Source organism: Setaria italica, chromosome VII, assembly GCF_000263155.2.
Source record: "Setaria italica strain Yugu1 chromosome VII, Setaria_italica_v2.0, whole genome shotgun sequence".
NCBI lineage: Eukaryota > Viridiplantae > Streptophyta > Magnoliopsida > Poales > Poaceae > Setaria > Setaria italica.
The window spans coordinates 17,825,224-17,847,281 of record NC_028456.1 but is presented as its reverse complement, the minus strand read 5'-3'; the positions used below and the strand labels follow the sequence as shown (position 1 = coordinate 17,847,281).

At 43.2% G+C, this 22,058-nt stretch overlaps 3 protein-coding genes and 1 pseudogene across 4 annotated transcripts; 1 reads left to right on the top strand and 3 right to left on the bottom strand.

Annotated features, from left to right (window-relative positions):
* Nucleotides 1-662: 662 nt before the first annotated feature.
* On the bottom strand, nt 663-3,794 carry LOC101771553 (annotated as a pseudogene).
* LOC101771951 (pentatricopeptide repeat-containing protein At4g30825, chloroplastic) lies at nt 3,561-7,437 on the bottom strand. The gene is made up of 2 exons (XM_004975356.4): nt 7,029-7,437; nt 3,561-6,734 (listed from the first exon to the last, which is right to left on the bottom strand). Exon 2 carries the CDS (start codon nt 6,696-6,698, stop codon nt 3,825-3,827), a length of 2,874 nt encoding a protein of 957 aa, XP_004975413.1. The 5' UTR covers nt 6,699-6,734; nt 7,029-7,437; the 3' UTR covers nt 3,561-3,824.
* Nucleotides 7,438-7,796: 359 nt separating this feature from the next.
* On the bottom strand, nt 7,797-16,415 carry LOC101770891 (protein NUCLEAR FUSION DEFECTIVE 4). 2 transcript variants are annotated; one of them, XM_004975354.3, is made up of 3 exons: nt 15,912-16,415; nt 8,689-9,554; nt 7,797-8,586 (listed from the first exon to the last, which is right to left on the bottom strand). In XM_004975354.3, exons 1-3 carry the CDS (start codon nt 16,245-16,247, stop codon nt 8,136-8,138), a joined length of 1,653 nt encoding a protein of 550 aa, XP_004975411.1. In that variant the 5' UTR covers nt 16,248-16,415; the 3' UTR covers nt 7,797-8,135. The 2 variants fall into 2 exon arrangements, with proteins under 2 accessions (XP_004975411.1, XP_004975412.1); XM_004975355.3 differs by lacking the exon at nt 15,912-16,415 and adding an exon at nt 9,965-10,241.
* A 2,746-nt stretch (nt 16,416-19,161) lies between these two features.
* Nucleotides 19,162-21,945, top strand: LOC101770478 (mediator of RNA polymerase II transcription subunit 30). The gene is made up of 3 exons (XM_004975353.2): nt 19,162-19,612; nt 20,473-20,550; nt 21,411-21,945. The coding sequence occupies exons 1-3, from the start codon at nt 19,259-19,261 to the stop codon at nt 21,507-21,509; spliced, it is 531 nt and encodes a 176-aa protein (XP_004975410.1). The 5' UTR covers nt 19,162-19,258; the 3' UTR covers nt 21,510-21,945.
* The last annotated feature ends 113 nt before the right edge of the window (nt 21,946-22,058 follow it).

Here is a 22,058-nt window from a genome sequence, read left to right as displayed (position 1 = left end):
GGCTTAATTTAGCAGATCATGGAAACTACAATCATGCGTACAAGTTAGCTGAAGCTCCATCAGGAAATGAATATACATGCCGGTAATTGTCTCCGCAATTCTTTACAAGTACTGAAAATATCAGGATCCTTGGTTCATGCATGAAGTACACCCTGACTTGGATAAACATAATCTGTAAAATGTCCACCAGTTGAGACCATTGTGACAACACAAATTCAAACGATTCGTAAATCTGCTCTTGTAATATAAACACTAAACCGATCTGTGAATTACATATAAACTTAATTTGTGTCTGTATGATCATATATGCAAGAATATATGGTACACACAACAGCAACAGAAGGATTTAACATCTTCTATCCATGGAAATTTTTACAGACTGTTGGGCAAAAAGAAAAAAAAATATGTGTGGACTGACTGATAAAGCTGAGCATAAACTCGTTTGGTCCTGTGAACAACAATAAGGCTCAAGCCAGCTCCCACGATGCAGAACGCCGACATAGTCAATGAGCTGACAAAGAAGCAAGATGGCCCTTCACACTTCAATGGCCCGTCTGCAAGAAGGTTCATGCCGTGAAGCAATTGTGGAGACAGCCATGCTGACATATGATGTTTGTGAGCTTGTTTCTCAGCTTCATAGTCATTGAGGTTACTGACAATAAGGCCTGAGAATACGAGTGATCCCGTCGGGTTTGCTATTGTGAGAAAATTGTACATTGCACCAAAATGTTTTACTCCGAAAAGTTCAGAGACAGCAGCCGGCACAATAGCCCAATGGGCTCCATATCCGAGTCCAACCAGTAAGGTCCCAAATCCCAATGTACATAGTTCCAGGCCAAGCCATAGCAAATAGGAAAAGCCCGGCAGCCATCAGGGTCTGAGCAATTGACAATGCTATGTGCCTTGGGTATTTATGCTCCCTGATCATCAGAAAAATCCACTCAGTATGAGAATGGTGGCCATGGGTTATCCAAAATAGGATGAGAACAAATTTTTTTCCCCCGAAACTTGGAATTTGCTAAAACATTATCCAATTCTAAGAAAACCTATATGGTAGATGCAAATTTCATAAGAAGAAAATGTAACAAGAAATTTGCTATGTATCCAACAGCACTGCAAAGTGTGGAGTGAACTTCAAAAGATAATATGCAAATATCCCAGGAAATACTTGCAGAATCAGGATGGAGGGTTGAAGTAAAATACGCTTATTTAAGTAAAAACACAATGAGAAGGCTTTTGATCTATACTGACCATCTCCACGATCCTCTTCCTACTTTGAGATGGGGGTAACACATCAATGCCCTTACTTAAAATGGCCTCCAATTGATCCTCCTTGTCTTGCGAAGTGCTTGCCTCTGGTATCGATGTTTCAGATAGGAGAGCCTCTTCAATTGGATATTCAGTTTTTGGCAATAAAGTCAAGGTCACAGGTATTGCAATAGGTAAAACAAGGATGAATAGAACCATGGTGAGCAAAACAACCACGCTGTCACTCAGTTGCACTAAATCTTGGAGTAGCATGACACCAACCAGATATGACGCGAGGAGCAGGCAAATGGAGTAGATGAACATGAAGTTGTTATTATCAGATGGACGCGCCTGGTGGTGACCTCCAACAGGCCTAATAACAAACATCAGGCCAATGGCAACCAATGCTGGTCCAACTGCAACCATGAAAATAAGCGTGGCATGGTCTGGTGTGTGCATTACTGCATATATTTGTGTCAAAATTGCGCTGCTAAGGCTGGAGAATGCTTTCAGGATGCCCACTGTTGGGCCCCTGCTCTTTGGAAAGTTCTCGATGCATGTAAGTATGTAACAAGTGAAGCCGTGTTGAAGTATGTTGAGTAGTTGGTTCCCACAAAGAGAAGAACACACATCTGAATAACAAAACAGTGAGATGTTAGTAACTGCAGGAAATAAAACCAAGCAAATATTAAAAATTTTCATTATTTTGTTTTCTTGATTTGAATGCGGGGAATTTTGGCCTGTCTAGGCACTCTTTTTCAATATAATAGGCAGCTCTCCTGGTGGTTCTTTTTTTAAAAAAAGATGCAGGGAATCGGCAAACTGAGCATTAGTAAAATGTGCTATATTTTCAATTTTCTCCATATAATTGGAGTTGTGGATAAGTTTTCGAGAAGTCCATGCTGTTCTATACAATTACAAGTGTACTTAGTATGAAAAGGTAACCATATATAATACAAAAGCGGATAGATTCATAAGTCTAAATGGTTTTCTGAACAGCTTCAAGAATCTTCATGCTTTGTAAATCAGGAAAATAATTTGACAACTAATTTTTCATTTGCTGGCACTGTACAGTCATCCACTTACAAACATGGTTTTGGAGGGTGCGGATATCTTATTTTCAACAAGTGCAGTTCCCGTCGGGCTTTAAACATGGAACAGGAATTGGCTACTTAAGTTGGGCCATGCAGCATTGAATTCAAGACCTTTTTCTGCAGTTCCATACCCAAATGGATAGCTCCCATTCAAATAGGATGTCTACTCTCTAACCAATTGAGAGAAGACTGATTGGAAAAATGTGCTGCAATTCAGTAGCCCGCTACCATTACTAGGGAACAGAAATTCAGAACAATTTGGCATCCATCTCGTTAAAAAGATGTGCTCTAATAATTCAGTTAAACAGCATATTGCTCTACTGTTCACAATGTCAGCAAGTGAAGAACCGATGCAGGCTCACCATCCAGAGGGGTAGCGCCGGCGCCTGCCTGGTGACGACTGACGACGAGCCACAGCCACCCGTAGCCGAGGAAGCTATGGGCCGCGCCGATGAGCAGCAGCCCCATGCCGCCGAGAGCGCCCCAGCGAGGAAGCCCACGCAGTCCCCGAGGTTCTTGGCGACGCCGAGCGCCGCTACCTGCCGCTGGTTGTACCCCAGCACGCCCTTGACCACCGGCGAGATGGTGCCGAAGAGGTACCCGACCCCGGCCATGGATTGCGGCAGGAACACCAGCCATCGTTCCTGGAGAAGGCCCTCAGCCTCTCCGCGACCGTCTCCATTGGATTGTGCCAAGAACTCAAGGAGGAGCTTGCGTTAGTGGAAAAGATTGGGGAATCAGGGTCGGCTTTGACCCTAGAACTTTGGAAGCATTGGAGAGAGCTGCAGAAATGATGGAAACACAGAGCGGATTTGGAGCTGGGGCCAAGAAAAAAGGAGAAGACCTCTAGTAGCAACAAGCAGGGGCTACACAAGGCAACAGCTTATCAATGGGGGAGATGAAAAGCATAAAACAGTGCATCCGACAAAAGAAATGCTTATCAAAGCCAGCAATAGAAATGGGAAAGGGATCGATCAAACCACTCCTTGATAGGATTCCACGTTCTGATTAAGATACATTATTATCACGTGATTCTTTTGGTACATAGAAAAAGGTACTGCAGACCAGTCTCCACGAGATCAGCGCTGAACAATAATCCAAATGATTGCGAAAGACTGTATTAACATGAGGTTAGTAGTTGAAAAGGAATCAGGCCAAAAGTGTTTATGAGAAGACGAGGTAATGACAACATTGTACTCAACCAAAGACAGACGGAAGAACAAGAGAATTCCAAACTATATTCTTTATTTGACTTTGATCCAATACAGTAAATTTACAACAGTATGATAGGAATGATGAAAACTTCCTACCTTGATTTATATTGACTGAATTTCATCTTGTGTGAGAACAATAGACTAAGTTTGTGTACGTAACAATCAGCTACACTCTTCTGTACAGTAGCAAGGGTGCACTCAGTTGCAACCTGAAGACAATACCCAGAGTTTGGTCATTTGCAAACAAAACTCAAATGCTTCATGTACACTATGCTCGAGCTCCCGACCCTACAACTCCTGTTTGCTTCATCCAGAGAGACCACTTAACAGCTTCTAAGAAATTTTCATTCCTTTGTAGAGCAGCAATGAGGTTAGTATATGTCACGCGATCAGGGCTGATACCTTTAATCCTCATCTCTTGCATCAGTTTGACAGCATCTTCAGGCATTCTTGCTATCCCATATGCTTTTATCAAGGTATTGTAACTGTACAAATCTGGTTCAACACCTCGGCTCTTTAGCTCTGCAAGAACATTCGCCACATCTTCGATCCAACCTCTCCTCCCATAAATATTGATCATTATATTGTAAGTGTAGTGATCAAACTTGCACTTTGCTCTCTTCATTTTCTGCAAAACAGCAGCAAACTCTTCCAGTTGCCCTGCCTTTCCATAAGCATCCAGCATGCAATTGTACGCCTCAAGAGAAACAGGAAACCCTGCATCCTGCATCTTTTGGATGAAATAATTCATACTACGAAAATTTCCACTTTTCGCATATGCAGCAATAATGGTATTGTATGTTATGATATCCACCAGTCCCTGCTTGCGAGCCATGAGAAATACCTTTTCAGCCCTAGTAAAAAGTCCAGCTTTTCCATATATATCTAGCAACACATTGAGGGTAACAGTGTTGGTTAAGTGTCCCTGTTGAATCATTTCATCAAAAATTCTTGACAGCTCATCAACAGGTATGGCCCGCCCACAACAGTTAATAATGCAATTATACATGACTTCATCACATTCAACTTGACTCTTTAGTATCCAATAATATGTATCAGCCAACTTCTCAAGCAGACCACATTTTTGGTAAGTTCGAAGCATGTCAAGGAAAAGGTATTTATCAGGAACTATTTCATTTTGTTTCTCCATTTCTGCCAAAACTGAACAAGCATCCTCTAGTCGCTCTGCTTTAATGTACATCCTCACAATGACACTGTACGCAATCATGTCAAGTACAGAAGAAGAACCTTTCAGTTCAAGGTAAATAGTTTCAGCATCAGCAAATCTCTCCATCATGCTGAAAACATCAATCATAGTGCAAGAAATACGGAGATTTGGTTGTGTTCCAGACTTAAGCATTTGATTGTATATCCTAACAGCATCATTGTAACTGCCAGCCTCTTTGCATGAACATATCAATATATGATATAAATTTTCCTCGAAAGCAGAATCTTTCCACTTCTTTTCACGCAGAATTAACAAAGCTTCTTCTAGTAAAGAATTTTGAACAAATGCTGTTACTAAAATAGAGCACGAGGTGGCATCAAACAAAAATTTCTTGTACAAACAAGCTTTTAAAATTGGAAGAACCTTATGCATTCGTCCTACTGTTCCATATGCCCGAACAAGAACGGTAACAATTGATGAACACTGGCAGCCAGCTGCCCTCATGCCCTCCAGAATTTCAGCTGCACCTTCATTGTCATCATGCCTTGCTAGTAGGTTGATCATAGTGTAAAAGTTGGATGCATTTGGTCGGAAGCCAGCACTCTTGAGCTGCCTGTAGTACAAAATTGCTTCTTCATATTTGTCTGCTCTACCAAAACCTTCTACCATTGATCTATAGGTGGTTTCATCAGGAACTAAACCTGCACTACCAAGGCTGTCAAACACTTCCTTCGCCTTCTGTACATCAGTACTTTTTCCATATCCGGTAATTAAAGTATTGTATGCTACAACATTCAGGGTGAATCCTTCGTCCACCATAGACTGAAATACCAATTTTGCCTCCTCCATTTTACCCTGTTGGCAGTACACATTTAACCGCACCAACCAATTTTCCATGTTTGGAACTACTCCATCATTGTTCATTAGAGCAATAGCATCCTCAGATTTGGCAAAAAGGCCTAAACGTGTATACAAAGTAATCATGGCTGAGTAAGCATTAACACACTTAATATTGTAATTCCTCATTTTTGCAAAAGTGAACTCAGCCTCCGATAGGTTCCCAGTCTTCTGGTAAAGACCCATAAGCATACCAATAGTAGACACATTCGGCTGCACTTCACTATCAAGCATCATCCGAAACCACCTTGTTCCCCAATCATCAAGCCTCCTTTTAGCACAAACATATATCAGCCCATTAAATGCTCGAGCATCCAATGTGCAATCTGAATCAGCAACCATTTCATGAAGCAATAGTTCAGCCATCTTCCAGTTCTCCTTCCAGGCAATCGCTTGAAGAGCTAGGTGATATGCATAAGCATTTCCCTTTAACTTCCCATTAGCCTTCATCCAATCAAAGAAATTAAGAGCCTTCTCATCACTGTGCTTCTCAAGATGGATCAGAGCAGAATTGCACTCCTCAATGCTGGACTCCTGGGAGATACAGGACAAAACCACATTGACATCATCTTTCACTACAGATCTGCGAACATGCCTGTCCTTTCCCGGGCCATGCTTGGGAGCTCTATGTCTTCTCAACTTCTTACCACCCCCTAATCTCCGCCATAACTTCCCCTCTTTCTTCGTTTCCGCAGAGGCCCTTGGGTTACCATCTTTGCCCTGTGCTATTTTTTGGCCCAGAACTGACGGCACTTCGCTGCAGCTTGAAGTTTCAGATGGAACAGAAGTACACAATGTAGACTCCCTGCTACCATCACCCTCTAAAGAGCAGACTAAACCATTCTTCAAGCTTGCCCTAGGACGGCACTTCCTCCTTACATTGTCCGCAAAGAACCCACAGCATGTGACAACAGCATTGCCTACGCGCCTGTGATCCCCAACATAACCAACACCAACAGGCACCAGTGAAGAACTAAACCCAATCAAATCTGGCCCCAGCTGCGCTGGGCTGCTGGCAAGATTGCGCCTTCTGGGGTCCCCAGGACCGGCTGGCGTGCGGATCCTCAGGGCAGCCATTCGGATTTGCAAACGGGCATGGATCTCACACAAATACTGCAAATTAGAAAAAAAATAAAAATGACTACACTGGGTGCTTAGTCCACAATATTTGGGAAAATAAACTGTAGCCACACATTGGATGAACTTAATCGAAACATGGATGGGGTAAATGATACTAGATGAGATGAGATTAGTCGTGATTCATGTAGCAGATGAATCAGCAGCTAACAGGATGAACAGGAACTCAAGTTTTGGTCCGAAAACCGAAAGTTAATTTGGATCTCATTGCGGAGCAACAGCAAAGAACAGGTATGCGAAGGGAACGGAAGCAAGCTCGGTTTTACTCACCGATAAAAGAAGAAACCAAGAAGTATCTCAGCGCCACTCCAATCCCGCACCGGTATATAGGGTGTTGAAAACAGAGGCGGCGACGGCGCCTCCGGACGAGAGAAGGCTCTAGTGAAGGATCCCCGCTAGCTTCGGCTGCGCCCCCTCGCCGGCGATGAGTCGCACTGTCACAGCAGGCTGGCGGTGGTAGAACAGGGACGGGTGTGCGCGGGCGGGGAGTGAGAGTGGAGTAACCGTGAGTAGCAGAATCGCCGCCGACGGCCCGAGCGGCGTGCGGCTTGGCGCGGCGGCGAGCCCCCGAGGGCAGCGTGCGCCAGTGCGGGTAGGGGGGGGACTGAGTGCGGCTGCCGGCTGGATTGGTGGTGGATTTGGTGGCCTTGTACGGCTAGGTGCCGTTTGGATGGCCATTGGTTTCGGATAGGGAGGGGCAGCCTCAGCCTGCCTGACAATACTAGTATCTGCTGTGTTACCAGAATATCTACAGCGGGATAGACGAAAGCTATGCACGAAGCAATTCATGTAGCCGAGGAAGAGAGTACTTATCACAAACAAGTAGCATCAAACTTACTGTTAAGCTCAAATTGGCAGAACCAAGGAAAATACAGTCACAAGTTACAGAAGAAGCACCATCAATAGATGAATATAAAGTGCCAGAATTCAGAGACCAAGCAAGAACTACACACACACACACACACCATCTGGCACACCGCACACAGCCTTTGTAAGTTATTACGATTGCAAGCTCTGGAACATTTACTCCTCCCTCCGTTTCAAAATAATCAAACTTTATAAACTTTGACCAACAATTAGTCAAATTGTATACAATACTACTACATAAAAGTTGCATCGATATATTTCATTTCAAATATCTTTCGATATGAAATATATAGATTTTTGTAGTAGCTGATAATGTACCATAAGAGCAATCTATACTCAAAGTATAATTTCCAAACCCTAATACTATTAAAAACAAACAATGTGAGTAATAATTTACAGATAAATTTAACTTTGCGGATATGTGATATATGCAAATTCTTTTGGGGGCCATGGATATACGGTGCATAGAAAAGCAAACATGAGGATTTGGCATCTTTATCCATGAAGATTTCATGTGTGGACAGACCGATAGAGGTCAGCGTAAACCCGTCTGGTCCTGTGAACAACGATGAGGCTCAATCCAGCTCCAACAATGCAGAGCACTGACATTATCAATGAGCTGACGAAGAAGCAGACGGGGCCTTCGCACTTAATCTGATGTTGGTGAGCTTGTTTCTCAGCTTCATAGTCATACAGGGTACTGGTAATAAGGCCTGAGAAGATGAATGATCCTGTGGGGTTTCCCATTGCAAGAAAATTGTACATGGCGCCAAAATGTTTTACGCCGAAGAGTTCAGAGACAGCAGCTGGCACGATTGCCCAATGAGCTCCGTATCCGAGTCCGACCAGGAAGGTCCCGATGTACATGGTTCCAGGCCAAGCCATGGCAAATAGGAAATGTGCAGCAGCAATCAGGATCTGTGCAATTGCCAGTGCTGTGTGCCTTGGGTATCCACGCTCCCTGATTAAAAGAATAGCCAGACAGGATGAGAACAAAGGTAAAGCAATTAAGTTCCAAAACTGTGGATGTATGACCATAACATAGGTATTACAGTGTTGATACCTGACAATGATCTCAGAGAAGTAGCCACCTCCAACACGACCAAGGAAGTTCCATATGCTCACCAATGACACGAAGATATGCGCATCTTTGAATCCAACTGCCTGGCTCATCTGACCAAGATTGTCCATAACTGTCAGCCCTGATCCTGACCCAAGCAAGAACGATATCCAAATAAGCCAAAAGTCAGCCTTCACCAGTGCCTGCATCATGGTGAAGTTGTCCCCCAGGTGTGGTCCGCTGTTCCTCCTTTCAAATGGAGGCAACGAATCAATGTCCTTAGACTTCTCTTCTACTTCGCTTAAAATGGCATGCGGTTGATCTTCCTCTTCTTGCGAAGTGCTTGCCTCTTGCGTCAATGGTTCAGACAGGAGAGCCTCTTCAATTGGATTTTCAGCTTTCGACATTATCGTCAAGGCCAACGGGATTGCAATTGGTGAAATAAGGAGGACGAACAGAATCACTGTGAGAATATTAACCACATTGTCGCTCAGTTTCATGAAATCTTGGGCTAGCTTGACAACGGCGAGATAAAAGGCGAGGAGCAAGCAGATGGTGTAGACGAACATGAAGCTCTTCTTGTCAGACGGGCGTGCCTGCTTGTGACCACCGACAGGCCTGATAACAAACATCATGGCAATGGCGACCAATGCCGGTCCGACCGCAACCGTCAAGACAAGTTTAGTCTGGTCTGTTGTGTGCATCACAGCGTAGATTTGCGTCAAAATAGCGCTGGTCAGGCCCAGAAATCCTTTCAGGATGCCCACCATTGGCCCCCTGCTCGTTGGGAAGTTCAGGATGCATGTTACGAGTGAATGCGTGTTGAAGTATGTCGCGCTGTTGTTTCCAACAAATATGAGAACACACATCTGAATAACAAAGAAAAATGAAGTGTTATAATTAGCTGCTGGAAATAAAACCAAATTACTAGTCAAAGTTCCGTAATTTTGCTCCATTCATTTGAGCGTGGGGAGATGGTGAAATGAACACTAGCGGAACAGTAAAAGGTACCCAATTTTCTTGACGTAGTTAGAAGTCGATGGCATTCTATTCCATTTGCTTTCTCTTGATTTTCTAAAAATGCAAACATGCAATGCAAATTGGAAAAGTAGATACATTCATAATACGCAGGGTAAGAAAGAAAGCGTTGGATCGAATTCGGCAAATCTCATTTTGGAGGAGGGGAACTTATCGAAGCTCTGATTCATCAGGGCCTCACAGATCGGAGCAAATACAGGGAATATGATATCGAAATTAAGTAGTGCGAACTGAAACGCACCATCATCGATTCCAAACAAAAGAAACTCCGGGACAGCAGCCGGCGGCCGACCAGCCACAGCCGCAGGTCCCGGCCGGCAGCCCCGGAGAAGCCACCGCCCGCTCATCCCAATCCCTAGGTCGCGCCGTGGCGTAGACCGGCGTGACCGGAGTAAGGACTGGCACGCCAGCAGGATCTGCCCGAGCACGTCCGCAGTGGCCGGCGGCAGCATCGGCGGCGACAGTGGGAGGAGACGGGAGAGAGGGGGGCAGAGAATTGCGCGACAGAGGATGAAGATGGACCCTGACACGTGGATCTTGCGTGACTTCTGTCACGTGTCACCAAGTCAGCATGCCAAGCTAATAAATGTGTCCGAATAATGGATGCGAATTGTTTGCGCACATTCATTGTCTTACCCACTTTAATCACAAGTGTACGTCAGCCATGGTCTCTTTCACTGTATGATACTAAATGCAAGCTGTTTTGAGACTTTCTAGACCGTTTTGCCTCGTTTGTTCTAGATTGATCTTCAATAAAACTATCTTTAGCTAATCTTTTGTCCATGTCTAATGTTCCTAATGTATTTGAGATGGCGTTAGCTGAGGACAAGATGGTCTTTTCACCTATCTCTTTGGTTAGGAAAATTGTGTTTTTCATCAAAAATAGTGTGATCCTTTATATTTAAATCGGTACCTCGATTTAATAATAGTTTAATGCCATCTGACAATAATTTAGGCTGTGTAATCATTTTGCTGGCGCAAATTTAGAGCCAACACACGAAAGCACTACAATTTGGCCCAGGAATTGCTTACTAGTTTAATGAAACATTATCATGTGACAGACCAAGACAATGTGGCTACATCCTTTGCTGGTGCCCCTTCTACAGTTAGTGCAGCTGCTGTGTTGTCCATATTTAAAACCCTTACTGCAAATAAGAAAACTACAAGCTTTGTTAGAAGTAAGAATGAGATTGATCGCTACTTAGAAGAGGAAACTCTTCCTCATGATGAGAATGATTATTTTGATATCCTAGGCTGGTGGAAGTTGGAGGGAGCTCGTTATCCTACTTTGAGGCTAATTGCTCGTGACATTTTGGCTATTTCAATCACCACAGTAGCTTCTGAATCGGCTTTCAGTACTAGTGGGAGGGTTTTAAGTGAGCATCGCAGTCGTCTTACTCCTAAAATGTTGGAAGCTTTGATGTGCAACCAAAGTTGGCTTCGTCACAGTCTCAAAGGTATAAAAATGTGCATTTACAATGAATTCTTTTCATTAATACATGGATTGTATACTGCAGCTACTAATGTTTGAACTTGGATGTAGATGAGGGTGATGGAAGGTTCAATAGCTTTTGGTCATGCCTTGAAGACAATGAAGAAGATCTGAAAGATAAATCTTGTATCACTAGAGCGGATTCCGACTAATTACCTGTCCATGTCTTGTTTATTTGCATCACTTGGAAGACTTTGCAGTTGAACAATGTGTACTTGTATTAGTTGTATGGTAAGCCTGTAGTCCTGTACTGTATTGTTGAATGTGTGGACCGTGGTGATTGGTGAACTATTGAACTGTGCTGTGTGATTTGTGATTGTGATGAATTGAGATTATGAACGTTGTGATCTATTTATATGTTAAATGTCATCCATTTATACTTCTGGCGGATATGCGGGCATGCCTATGGGCAAAATATGCCCGCGGATAGCGGGCGCGGGCGCATAGTGCTGCCCGTGGCGGGTGGCGGGCGTGGGCGCGGGCACGGATATATTATCGCGGGTGCGGGTTTGTGGTTCGTATATCCGCGTGGGTTTTACCCGTTGCCAGCCTCGAGTACTACTTCCTAAGGTCGTAAAACGAAGACTCTTTTCTGTAAATTCCATCCATAAATCGACTTTCCCCCCTATGCTCTGAGTTCCAGTATCGATAAGAATTCGAGTTTCGCGTTTTGGATAACGCAAGGTCAAACTTGTAAAATTTTAAACACCAGCAAGGCAATAACTTTAAAAATGTTTGGTTTTAAAGCATAAAAATCGTACCTTTAGATTCTTCATGAAAAATAATTTCATAAAAATAATGGTCATAGATTTATAAATAAAATCTAATATACTAATTGGAAACCGTGCCTTGCCCAAGCCGTGAAGTATTTTTACATAGAGTACATTTTACAAGAAAACAGTTGAGGAAGGCAAGCAAAAATGAATGGACTATCTATCATTCTTGATTACTTGACCAAATCATTCTTGATTCTCTAGATCTTATATTTCCCCGCATGCTTCTTGCTTTGGTGATCAGGCAAATTATTTGAATAAAATAACCGTTTACTGGAGAAGGTGTCAGTCCATGATTTGGCTATAGTACAGTTTTGCCACTGGTTTAATATAGTACACACGGTTTTCACGGAAATATATTGAATTGAGTCACTATGTACATAATTTGGATAAGTACATCAAGTTAAGCTCATAACACTACGGGAAATACTAAAGTTGCCGAGTGTAACTTGTTCGCCGAGTGCATTATTGCGGGCACTCGGCAAAGGCCGTGTTTGCCGAGTGTATCCGTGACAACACTCGGCAAACATATTACACTCAGCGAAAATACTATTTGCCGAGTGCAAAAAAAAAAACACTCAGCAACCTCACGGGGGACACTCGGCAAATAAAAGACACTCGACAACCCCTTAAGCACGTGACCAGCACGTGCGGCGTCCGTTAGGGGGTGTGCCGGACGTTAGTTGTTTGCCGAGTGTCCCCTGTCGACACTCGGCAAAGATCAATATTTGCCGAGTGTTAAGTGCGACACTCGGCAAACATCAATATTTGCCGAGTGTTTTGATGGGCACTCGGCAAATATGAAGGTTTGCCGAGTGTTTTTTGACACACTTAGCAAAACTAAAACATTTTTTCCCTCCTCCATCCTCCAAACTTTTTATACTCCCCACATATGACATTTAGCACTGCATGTTAGAAGGTGGACTATTTATTGACCTGTTTGCTATATTTAATGAATTAATTTCATTTAGAGTAATTTGTTGATTTAAGTCAAATTTGAACTGCAGGTGATTGGAATAATGGAATAATATGAGTGAAAAAATCATATTCATGTTAGTGAGTCCAAATTGAGGTCTCATCCGGGAAATGAAAAGAAATTTCGAACATTTTGTTAAGGAAACACGATTACGAAGGTGTGGCTGAATGATTTTTTAATTCTCAAAAATACAAACGAAGTTTGAAAATCACGAGATTTTCCAAGATGCTATGATTTCATATGCAGAGGCTGTGGTAAAAAATTGAGAAGGTTTCGCACAAATTTTGACATATGATGCTTAGAATTCGAAGCATCTCCGGAGAGGATTCGTAGAAGTTGGAAGCATCCGGTAAGATTTTGAGTTGAATCGATACTTGAATTTGTCATTGAGTTCAAATTTATTTTTATAGGCCATAGAGAACATAGATTGGTTCATGTCAAATTTTGGGAATTTTTCGGATCCGTTTGATAATTTTTATTTATTAGTTGCAAGTATATAAATTTAATAGATATAAATTCAATATGAGCTATAAATCCATGAAATGATGGAATAATATTACTTAAAAAATGAAATACGCAATGTTTAGTGAATTTGACAAGGTTTTTGCAAAATTTACATACTTTTAATTACTAAAATAGTAGTTTGCATATGGAATATAACTACTGATTGCCGAGTGTCGCAATGAGGCACTCGGCAAAGCAGTGGTTTGCCGAGTGTCATCCCTAGGACATTCGGCAAACCTCTCCGCGGGTCCACGTCTCAGCGATGGTCCAAAATCCGGGAAAAAAAAGCCTTTGCCGAGTGCCTCTGATCTAGCACTCGGCAAAGGCTGGAAACTCCGAAAAAATTAAAAAATGCCTTTACCCAGTGCTAGATCAGGGGCACTCGGCAAAGACTGGACACTAAGCCGGCCCCCAACTCACACACACACACACACACACACACACACACACACACACACACACGCCAGACCCGCGCCGCCCGCCCCCCGCCGCTCGTGCCGCCCGCCCGAACCCCCGCTGGCCCCCTGCGCCGCCGCCCGGCCCACCCCCGCGTCGGCCCCCGCGCCGCCCCCGGCTGCCCCCTGCTCCGGCCGGCCGCCGCGCCGGCCCTCGCAGCCGCCCCCGGCCGCCCCCAGCCGGCCCCGACCCCCGACCGGCCCCCGGCCGCCCCCGACGCGTCGCCCCTGGTCCCGGCACTAAGGTGAGTTGATTAAACTGAGTATTATCTGCAATACCTAAATATTTGAAATATTATCATGCTTAAACTGCATTGTCTAAAAATGAAATCTCAGGGTAGCTTATAACGGACTTGTCCGATGTTGTTCCCTCCGCCTCAGCCACCCACAACTACTTCTGTGAGTCACTTGACACATTATGCTTAAGATTGGATACTTTAATTTTGACAACTTTAGATGTTAGCTCAGAATGTCATATCCTATGTGCAAAATCAATCGGCGGCTTCGAATAATGAAGATCAAGATTTGTCGCAGTGGTCTCCTTGGCCTCCATGGAACTAGACTTGGTTGTGAACTTGGTTGAAACTAAATTGTGACTTGAACTTGGATTTATGGATTGTTTCGTACTTATGTTGGATTATGCTTGTGATATTTATGAATAATGCTTCTAATGGTGGTTGTGAATTATGCATGTGATTGTTTATTACAAATGCCTGTGATGATGTGTATTGTGAATTGAGAGGGGTCTGTTATACGTGACAAAACGGGAAAAAAAGGGGGGGTACTGACCACTTTGCCGAGTGTTACACTCGGCAAAGAGGAGCCTTTGCCGAGTGTTTTGGCTTTAACACTCGGCAAAGTGGTCTGTTCCACCACCAGGCGCCACCTGTTTGCCGAGTGTTTTTGCCTTAACACTCGGCAAAAGGGCACTTCTTTGCCGAGTGTCAGGACCACGACACTCGGCATTGTCGTGTGCGGGCACTCGGCAAACAGGCAATTTTTGCCGTGTGCAGGCACTCGGCAAACAGGCAGTTTTTGCCGTGTGCTGGCCGTCGGCAAAGTTGTCGAGTTTGCTGAGTGACTGCCATCTGGCACTCGGCAAAGCTGCCGTTAGCCTTGACGCCGTCAAAGCCACTTTCGCCGAGTGTGTCGTTTCGCCGAGTGTTTTTTGGCCGTCGGCAAAATGTTTGCCGAGTGCACGAGTTTTGACGCTCGGCAAAGTGATGTTTGCCAACACAATATTTGCCGTGTGCTAGGCACTCGGCAAATTAAGTGTTTCCCGTAGTGGAAAGTCAAACTTCAACACCTTGGCAACCACATGCAGGGAGAGAAAAAGAATGTGCTAGTAACTAATACACTACAGCATGCGAACTGAAGTACTAAAACTGCAAATGTGTAATTTCATGATGCAACACATCACCTTGAATATTCTTTTTCAAAAAAAAAAGAACAGCTTGAATATTGACAAAATATAGCAATCTCGTTTCAAAAAAAAAAGGACAAATATAGCAATATGTAGCTGTCCTTCTAGGTGATTAGTCATTAGAATTTGTTGACACAACCGTGAAAACAGGAGGTTTGTATACGACTCAATGTAGTAATTAAGTGACAAGGACAATACACAACCTAATACTAACAGCGATAGTAACAAAAAGGAATATACCTATACGTCATCATTGCAGTGACACTCAGCCGGCCAGTTTAATTAATTACTTATCTCAGTCCAGTTCGGAGCTTGCCATGTGTGAACAGAAGTTAAATGGTTTGGAGAAAGCACTTGAGCTTTCAGATCAGCTTGGTACTTGATTTTCAAATAGCCCAAACACCACCAATCCACCATCAAAGCTTCTTTTTCGTACGAACAAAACGAGGACGAAAGATCGAGATAGGAAGATCATAATAGTATCATTCTATCGATTAAGAGGTTGTTTCCCAATTTCCACGAAAGAGCAAAACTGAAGAACCAAAAGCGAGAGGATGCAGCTCACCATGGAGAGGGGCAGCGGCGGCGCGATGCCGGCGACGATGAGCCAGAGCCAGCCGTAGCCGAGGAGGTTATGCGCGGCGCCCATGAGCAGCATCAACCACGGCGGCATATTCGCCGGGAGCGTGCCGGCGACGACGCCGACGTAGCCGCCGAGGTTCTTGGCGACGGCGAGCGCCGCCACCTGCCGCTGGTTGTAGCCGAGCGTGGACTTGAGCACCGGCGAGATGGCGCCGAAGAGGTACCCGACGCCGGACACGGACTGCACCCACATTGACGCCACCAGCACCAGCCATCGGTTCCTCGAGAAGGCCCTCAGCCTCTCCGCCACCTTTCCCATGGCGAGAGCGAGATGAGCTAGTAGCAGCTTGCGTTTGTTAGACAAGATGTTTTTTTCCTTCAATTCCCTTTTTTGCTGGAGCTGGGGCGAGATTTTCAATGGCGAGCCGAGAAGCAACAAGCAGTGGGGTGACGGGCTTGGCTGGTAGCAGCTGGGGTCAAGCTAGCGTAGATGCTAACTAGACCGGCTAAACCTGAATGAGTGAAGGCTGACGAATAAACAATAAATAAATTCTTCTAAATTATTCCTCAGTCCATGTTTATAAGCGTGATGTGGTGTGACATGATCTTTCAAATTATAATAATTGAAGAGTAGATTTGATTACATCAAATTTATATTAAATAATAAAAAAATATTAGATAAATTATTGATAAAAAACTGTAAAATTTGAAGCTCGATAAAACACTGCTGCTGACGCAAGGAAGAAGAGGACAGATAAAACAATCTACAAGGGGCGATGCACACGCGTAACGCGAGGGGCACTGCCGGTGGTGATGGAGTGGTCACTGACGCCAGGAGTTCGGCCGACGATGTCGTCGTGGCTGGACACAGTTGGTGCTTGTTCACTGATAAACCCTCCTTCTAATAAGGCGAACTGTGCATGTATAGTATATGGTACGTGATTATTCTTCCCGCCTCGGGTGGCACGCGAAAGCAAAGGCGACGAAAACGATGGCATTCTTGACGTGTATTCTTACGATGGGAAAACAGAAACGTCGCCAGTTTGGAGCTCGCCATGTGTGCACAAATCCAAACGGTTGTGGACAACATGGCAGTCGAGCTTTCGTATTCATGGTCAGCATGGTGCTTGATTTCCAAATAGCACAAACACCATCATCGAACCTTCTTTTTTGGGACAGAACTGACATGTGCACAGGTGAGTCAGCACCGAGGCAGGAGCATTTCCCCTGGTTAGGTGATTGCCACCTGCTTCTTCCGTTTATAAGTCGTTTTATTTTTTTAAATTCATAAATATTATTACGCATTTAGATTATACATAATAATATATATAAATTTAGAAGAACCAATATAGTCTACAATTTGAAATGGAGGAAGTAGTAAACTGTCCAGCTCTGTCAGCCCCTCACACCTAAGATCCTCTCAAATCACAACTTGGAAGTTGGAAAGCAAAAGGAGCGCGTCTCATCCTTTTCTATAGCTTAAGGAGGAAGGAAAGTATTTTTCACTCGAATAGTTTACGCAACTTTTTGGCTAAAAGGTAGTAGTATGGAATATCATATTAAGATTCTATCTAAACAATTTTGTAAACGGAGTCAGTTAATTATGTGTGCACTGGTAAGTGGTAACCTCGTGCGTGTGGTTGTAGCACACTAGCACACCACCCACCCGCCCTTCTAAAAAAACATAGTATATACTCCCTCCATTCCAAATTGTAAGTCAAAACATTTTATGTTTGACCAAAATTATAGAGAGGATTATAAAGATTTATGGCACCAAATAGATATACTATGAAAATATATTTAATGAATAATCTAATAATACTTATTTGGTATCATAAATGTTAGTACTTTATTGTATAAATTTGATCAAATTTAAGATTCTTTGACTTTAAAAAAATTAGAATGACTTACAATTTGGAACGGAGGAAGTGCTATACGAATACATTCGACCTAGGGATGGGCAAGACTTAAAGAGTGGGCACGCTTTAAAGGTATGCAGAATTTTTGAAGCGTATAATGGTGAAAAAGTGTTGATTAGTTTAGGTTAAAATTTTTAAATGAGGGCTATGCCATCGTGGACTTCAACTTGGCTCCACCCCTGGTTGGACCAGCAGTAGATTTGAGATCGAAATTCATGTACTCCCTCCGTTCCGCAAAGAGTGTTCTTTTAAACTGTAAAATATGTCCTAAAAGAGTGTTCTTTTACCTCCTAATAAATCTCATCTAATTAAATCAACACTCGCACCAATAAAAAAACGTATGGAGAAGCGTGTAGAGCTAATCATATGATCAATTGTTGTTATTTCTCTAGTTCCAATGCACGTGCATTTATTTAAGATCCAGAAAACTAAACAACACAGCACGATTTTCATTCACAATTAGTATTAGTTATTAGGAGTAACATAGATATTTCTCACTACTACTGTTGTGTTTGAAATTTTCTAAATGGGCACTCTTCGCGGGACGGAGGGAGTATACCTTGCTGCCTCTGAGCACATTATCTTTTATAGGAAAAAAATTGGCTAAAAATACGAGCATATGTGCTGAGCCAAACTGAAGCAAGTAGATAAGTTTTACTATAAAAGTAACCTAACTATGTTCTTAGTTTCCACATGGTGTTTGGGCTATTTAAATATTCTCCTATTCTCACTTTGACCAAATCAAATGGCATCTTTACTTGAATTTACTTTGATATGGTCCCTGTTGTGCTAACATGGAATATTCCTTAATGGGGTAACACTTCAACAAGTTTGGATGGCTCTGGCACGATTAAAATCAAGTGCAAGTATGATATGTCAAGTTCATTTTACACCCATAAACAGTTGCCAAAGCTTGATGTGCAACCCTGATCTTCAAAAATAGAAATATATGATGTGCACCTCAATATATGTCCCTCAAGACCATTCAAAGGAGGTTTTGCTCGGTCATGGCATTGCCATATGACGATTTGGTTTTGGCGCACAGTCCATGTCACCGATTTCGAGCTGGTTTTGACATATAAGATAAATGTGACGAAATAAACTGCATTTCCAGCTGGTTTTGATACCCAGATATTTCACATTTCTTGTTCTTGGAATTTCAGGCGAAAAGTTGAACACGAATGCCCCACACTGGCACACAGTCAGTCAAACAACAAACAAAGCTGAGAGTACTTGGGGCGTCCTGGCCCGGCCCAACCAACTGTGGCCCGGTCCAGTCCGGGATCGTTAATCAAGTTTGCTCTGGACTGGCCCAGAGAGGGCTTTTCGGCCGCAGCTACGACTGAGCTGAGAGGAGCAGCAGTAGATCGGCGGCAGCGGCGGCGAGCTAGGGTTCCGGCGAGGCTTCCCGATGGCCTCCGAGGCGGCGCGGCGGCGGCAGGAGCTGGCGGCGGAGGGGCAGCGGCACCTGGAGGAGACCATCGCAGCGGCGTTCCAGATCCTCGTCTCCATGAACGACGAGCTCTGCAACGCTGGGCTCTGGTCCTCCTCCTCAGTCTCCGCCGCGGCCGCTGCCGCGGCCGCCGCAGGGCCCCAGCACCAGCACTCCGCTACTCCGCCGCCGCCACACTCTGCGGACTCCGACGCTGCCGACGGTGGGGGCGCGCCCGGCCCCGGCGGGTCTCTCGACGAGGCGAGGCACCGTTACAAGTCCGCCGTGGCGGCACTCCGGGCGTCCATTACCGCCGTTTCATCCTGCGCGCAGGTGAGAGCTTGGTTGACCAAATAATGTTTCTAGTGGAGAAAATCCCGAGTCTTTGAGGTGAATTATTCTGTGATAGAGCCATGAAAAATGTATGATTTTGGTGTGAAATCAGAGCGTTGTGATTTAGGGGGTCCAAAAAAAAACAATATTATCACAACAACGATTTTAGATGTTTACAATGAGAATAACTAGAGTAATGTAATAGTGTCCACAGTATGGAGGCAGCTATCCATAGATATAGCTAGTGCTGTCATGCGGCAGGAAATGGCTGGTTACTTGGTGACACAGTTATAAAGATGAAATTTTTCATGTGAACTTGCGATGTACTCCCTCCATCCCAAATTAAGCCAAAACGACCTATAATTTGAAACGGAGGGAGTACATGGTTATATGTTAGACAGAAAACAAGTAAACAACCTTTATCTGACTAGAAAACAATCTTTTTTCACTGCAGCAGTGCCATATTTCCTTTGAGTGATTCAAGGTGGGTGCTATTATCAGGGTATTTATTTAAGACACATGATTACTCTATGGGCCTTTATTTAGGATGAACTGACCGGTAATACACAGTTTTTTTTGGCTGGAACTTGTCATTCACATTAGATATAGGGAGTACCTTAAAGGGAATAAGCTTAATGTACCCTTGCTTTGCTTTGGAACCAGCATCATTTGTCAAGACTGTTATTTTCATAGTGTCCCAGATGAATTCACTCTGCGGTGGTTCTGATTTGAGTAAAGAAAAATGCTATCCGAAATTGAGTTGGACTAGTTGATTCTTCCGCATGGATTCTCAAAAGTTATGCTCCTTTTGATTGAAAAGAAATTTGTCACATTTCTTTGAGGATGTGATGCTTTTTCAGGACATAGGGTCAACAGAATCAGAAGCTGACCATGCTGAGATCGAGAGATTGGAAGAGCGTGCATCTGCTTTGAGAAAGGTACTAGCTTGTAAATAATCTAGTAAGTTTAGTCTATGCTACTATGTTCCTGCTGAAGTTGGACTGCTGTGTGTATTTGATTTTGTCAAAATCTTGTTTGGGGTGTGTGTGTGTGTGGGGGGTGGGTTGGGGGGGGGGTGCAGATTTATTCCGAATTTCCGACAAATGTTCATGTTTTTGTTTTCTCCTTTTTTCGTTGCTTGCTTTGCAATCCATGCCATCTTTTTCCTGAAATGTTCAACCATCATTTCATAATTTGTGCTATATTCATAAGCACAAAGGATGAAAATACTGATGTACCATCCTTTTCATGTTTGTTATGGCGGGACCAGATTTATTCTGACAAATGTCCATGTTTGTTTTTCCCCCTTCTTTTTGTTGCTTGCTTTGCAATCCATGCCATCTTTTCCTGATATGTTCAAGCAGCATGTCCTGATCTGTGCGAGATATACGTAAGCACAAAGCATGGAAATACTGATGTATCATCCTTTTCAGTGTATGGAAGTGTAAAAAAAATGTGTCAGTGCTTGTGGTGTATTTTTCTCCATCTGCATGGTTTATTTTACTGAGAGATTCTTGTTTATTTAAATGCAACAGGGCTTACTTCAAATTTTGTATTGCATCTCTGGTACCTAGAAATCGCCCAGCATTTTTTTTCTGTTATTCTTTAGATCTGAATACTATAATCTCATTCCTAACCATTCACCTACTTTCAAATTTCATTGATATTAACATCCTTTAATTTGTAAGTCGTAAAATCCGTTCAATGGCAACATCTGATATGCATTTTTTTAATCTAGGAACATCAAATATACATTTCACATGTAACACTGATCTTTCTAACATGGGGTCCAATGCAGGAAATTGAAAGCAAAAACAAACAGGTAAAGCTCCTCATGGATCAACTCCGGGAGTTAATAACAGACATATCAATGTGGCAGAGCCCTTGCTCAGTGTGAAATGTCAAAAGGAAAGACCACCAGGAGTGGATGTGTGTAGGCCATATTGTGCATGCTGATTTACTGACCTCTTGGAGGGAAAACAGATGGGATATGAATGGATTGCAAGTACTGCATTTTTGCCGCAGGGATTTAGAAGTGGAAATGAACATCGATGAAGTATGGATTAAGTTATTGATGCAGCTAAAATGTATGTTGGGACACGGATGCTGTTTTGGATGTAACAGTATATATGCATATCCAGACATATCCTTTGCAACTTCTGTGGATCTTCTTGAGATTAGATTACTGTAGCCTTTTACAGTAGATGTAGCATGGATTTTGGCTTGTCACGTGCAGATATGCAATGCAAAGTCTTTCCTCTTAACTGAAATTTAACAAACTGTGATGAGTTTTATTGGTAAGGCAAACTTTATATGAATTGTGATGTGAGTTTTATTGGTAAGGCAAACTTCATATGAATTGTGATGCGGTTTTCATCGGTAAGGCAAACTTTAAAATCTAGCATTTTGCTTCAAGAGTGAACTAATGCATTCAATCAATGTTTAA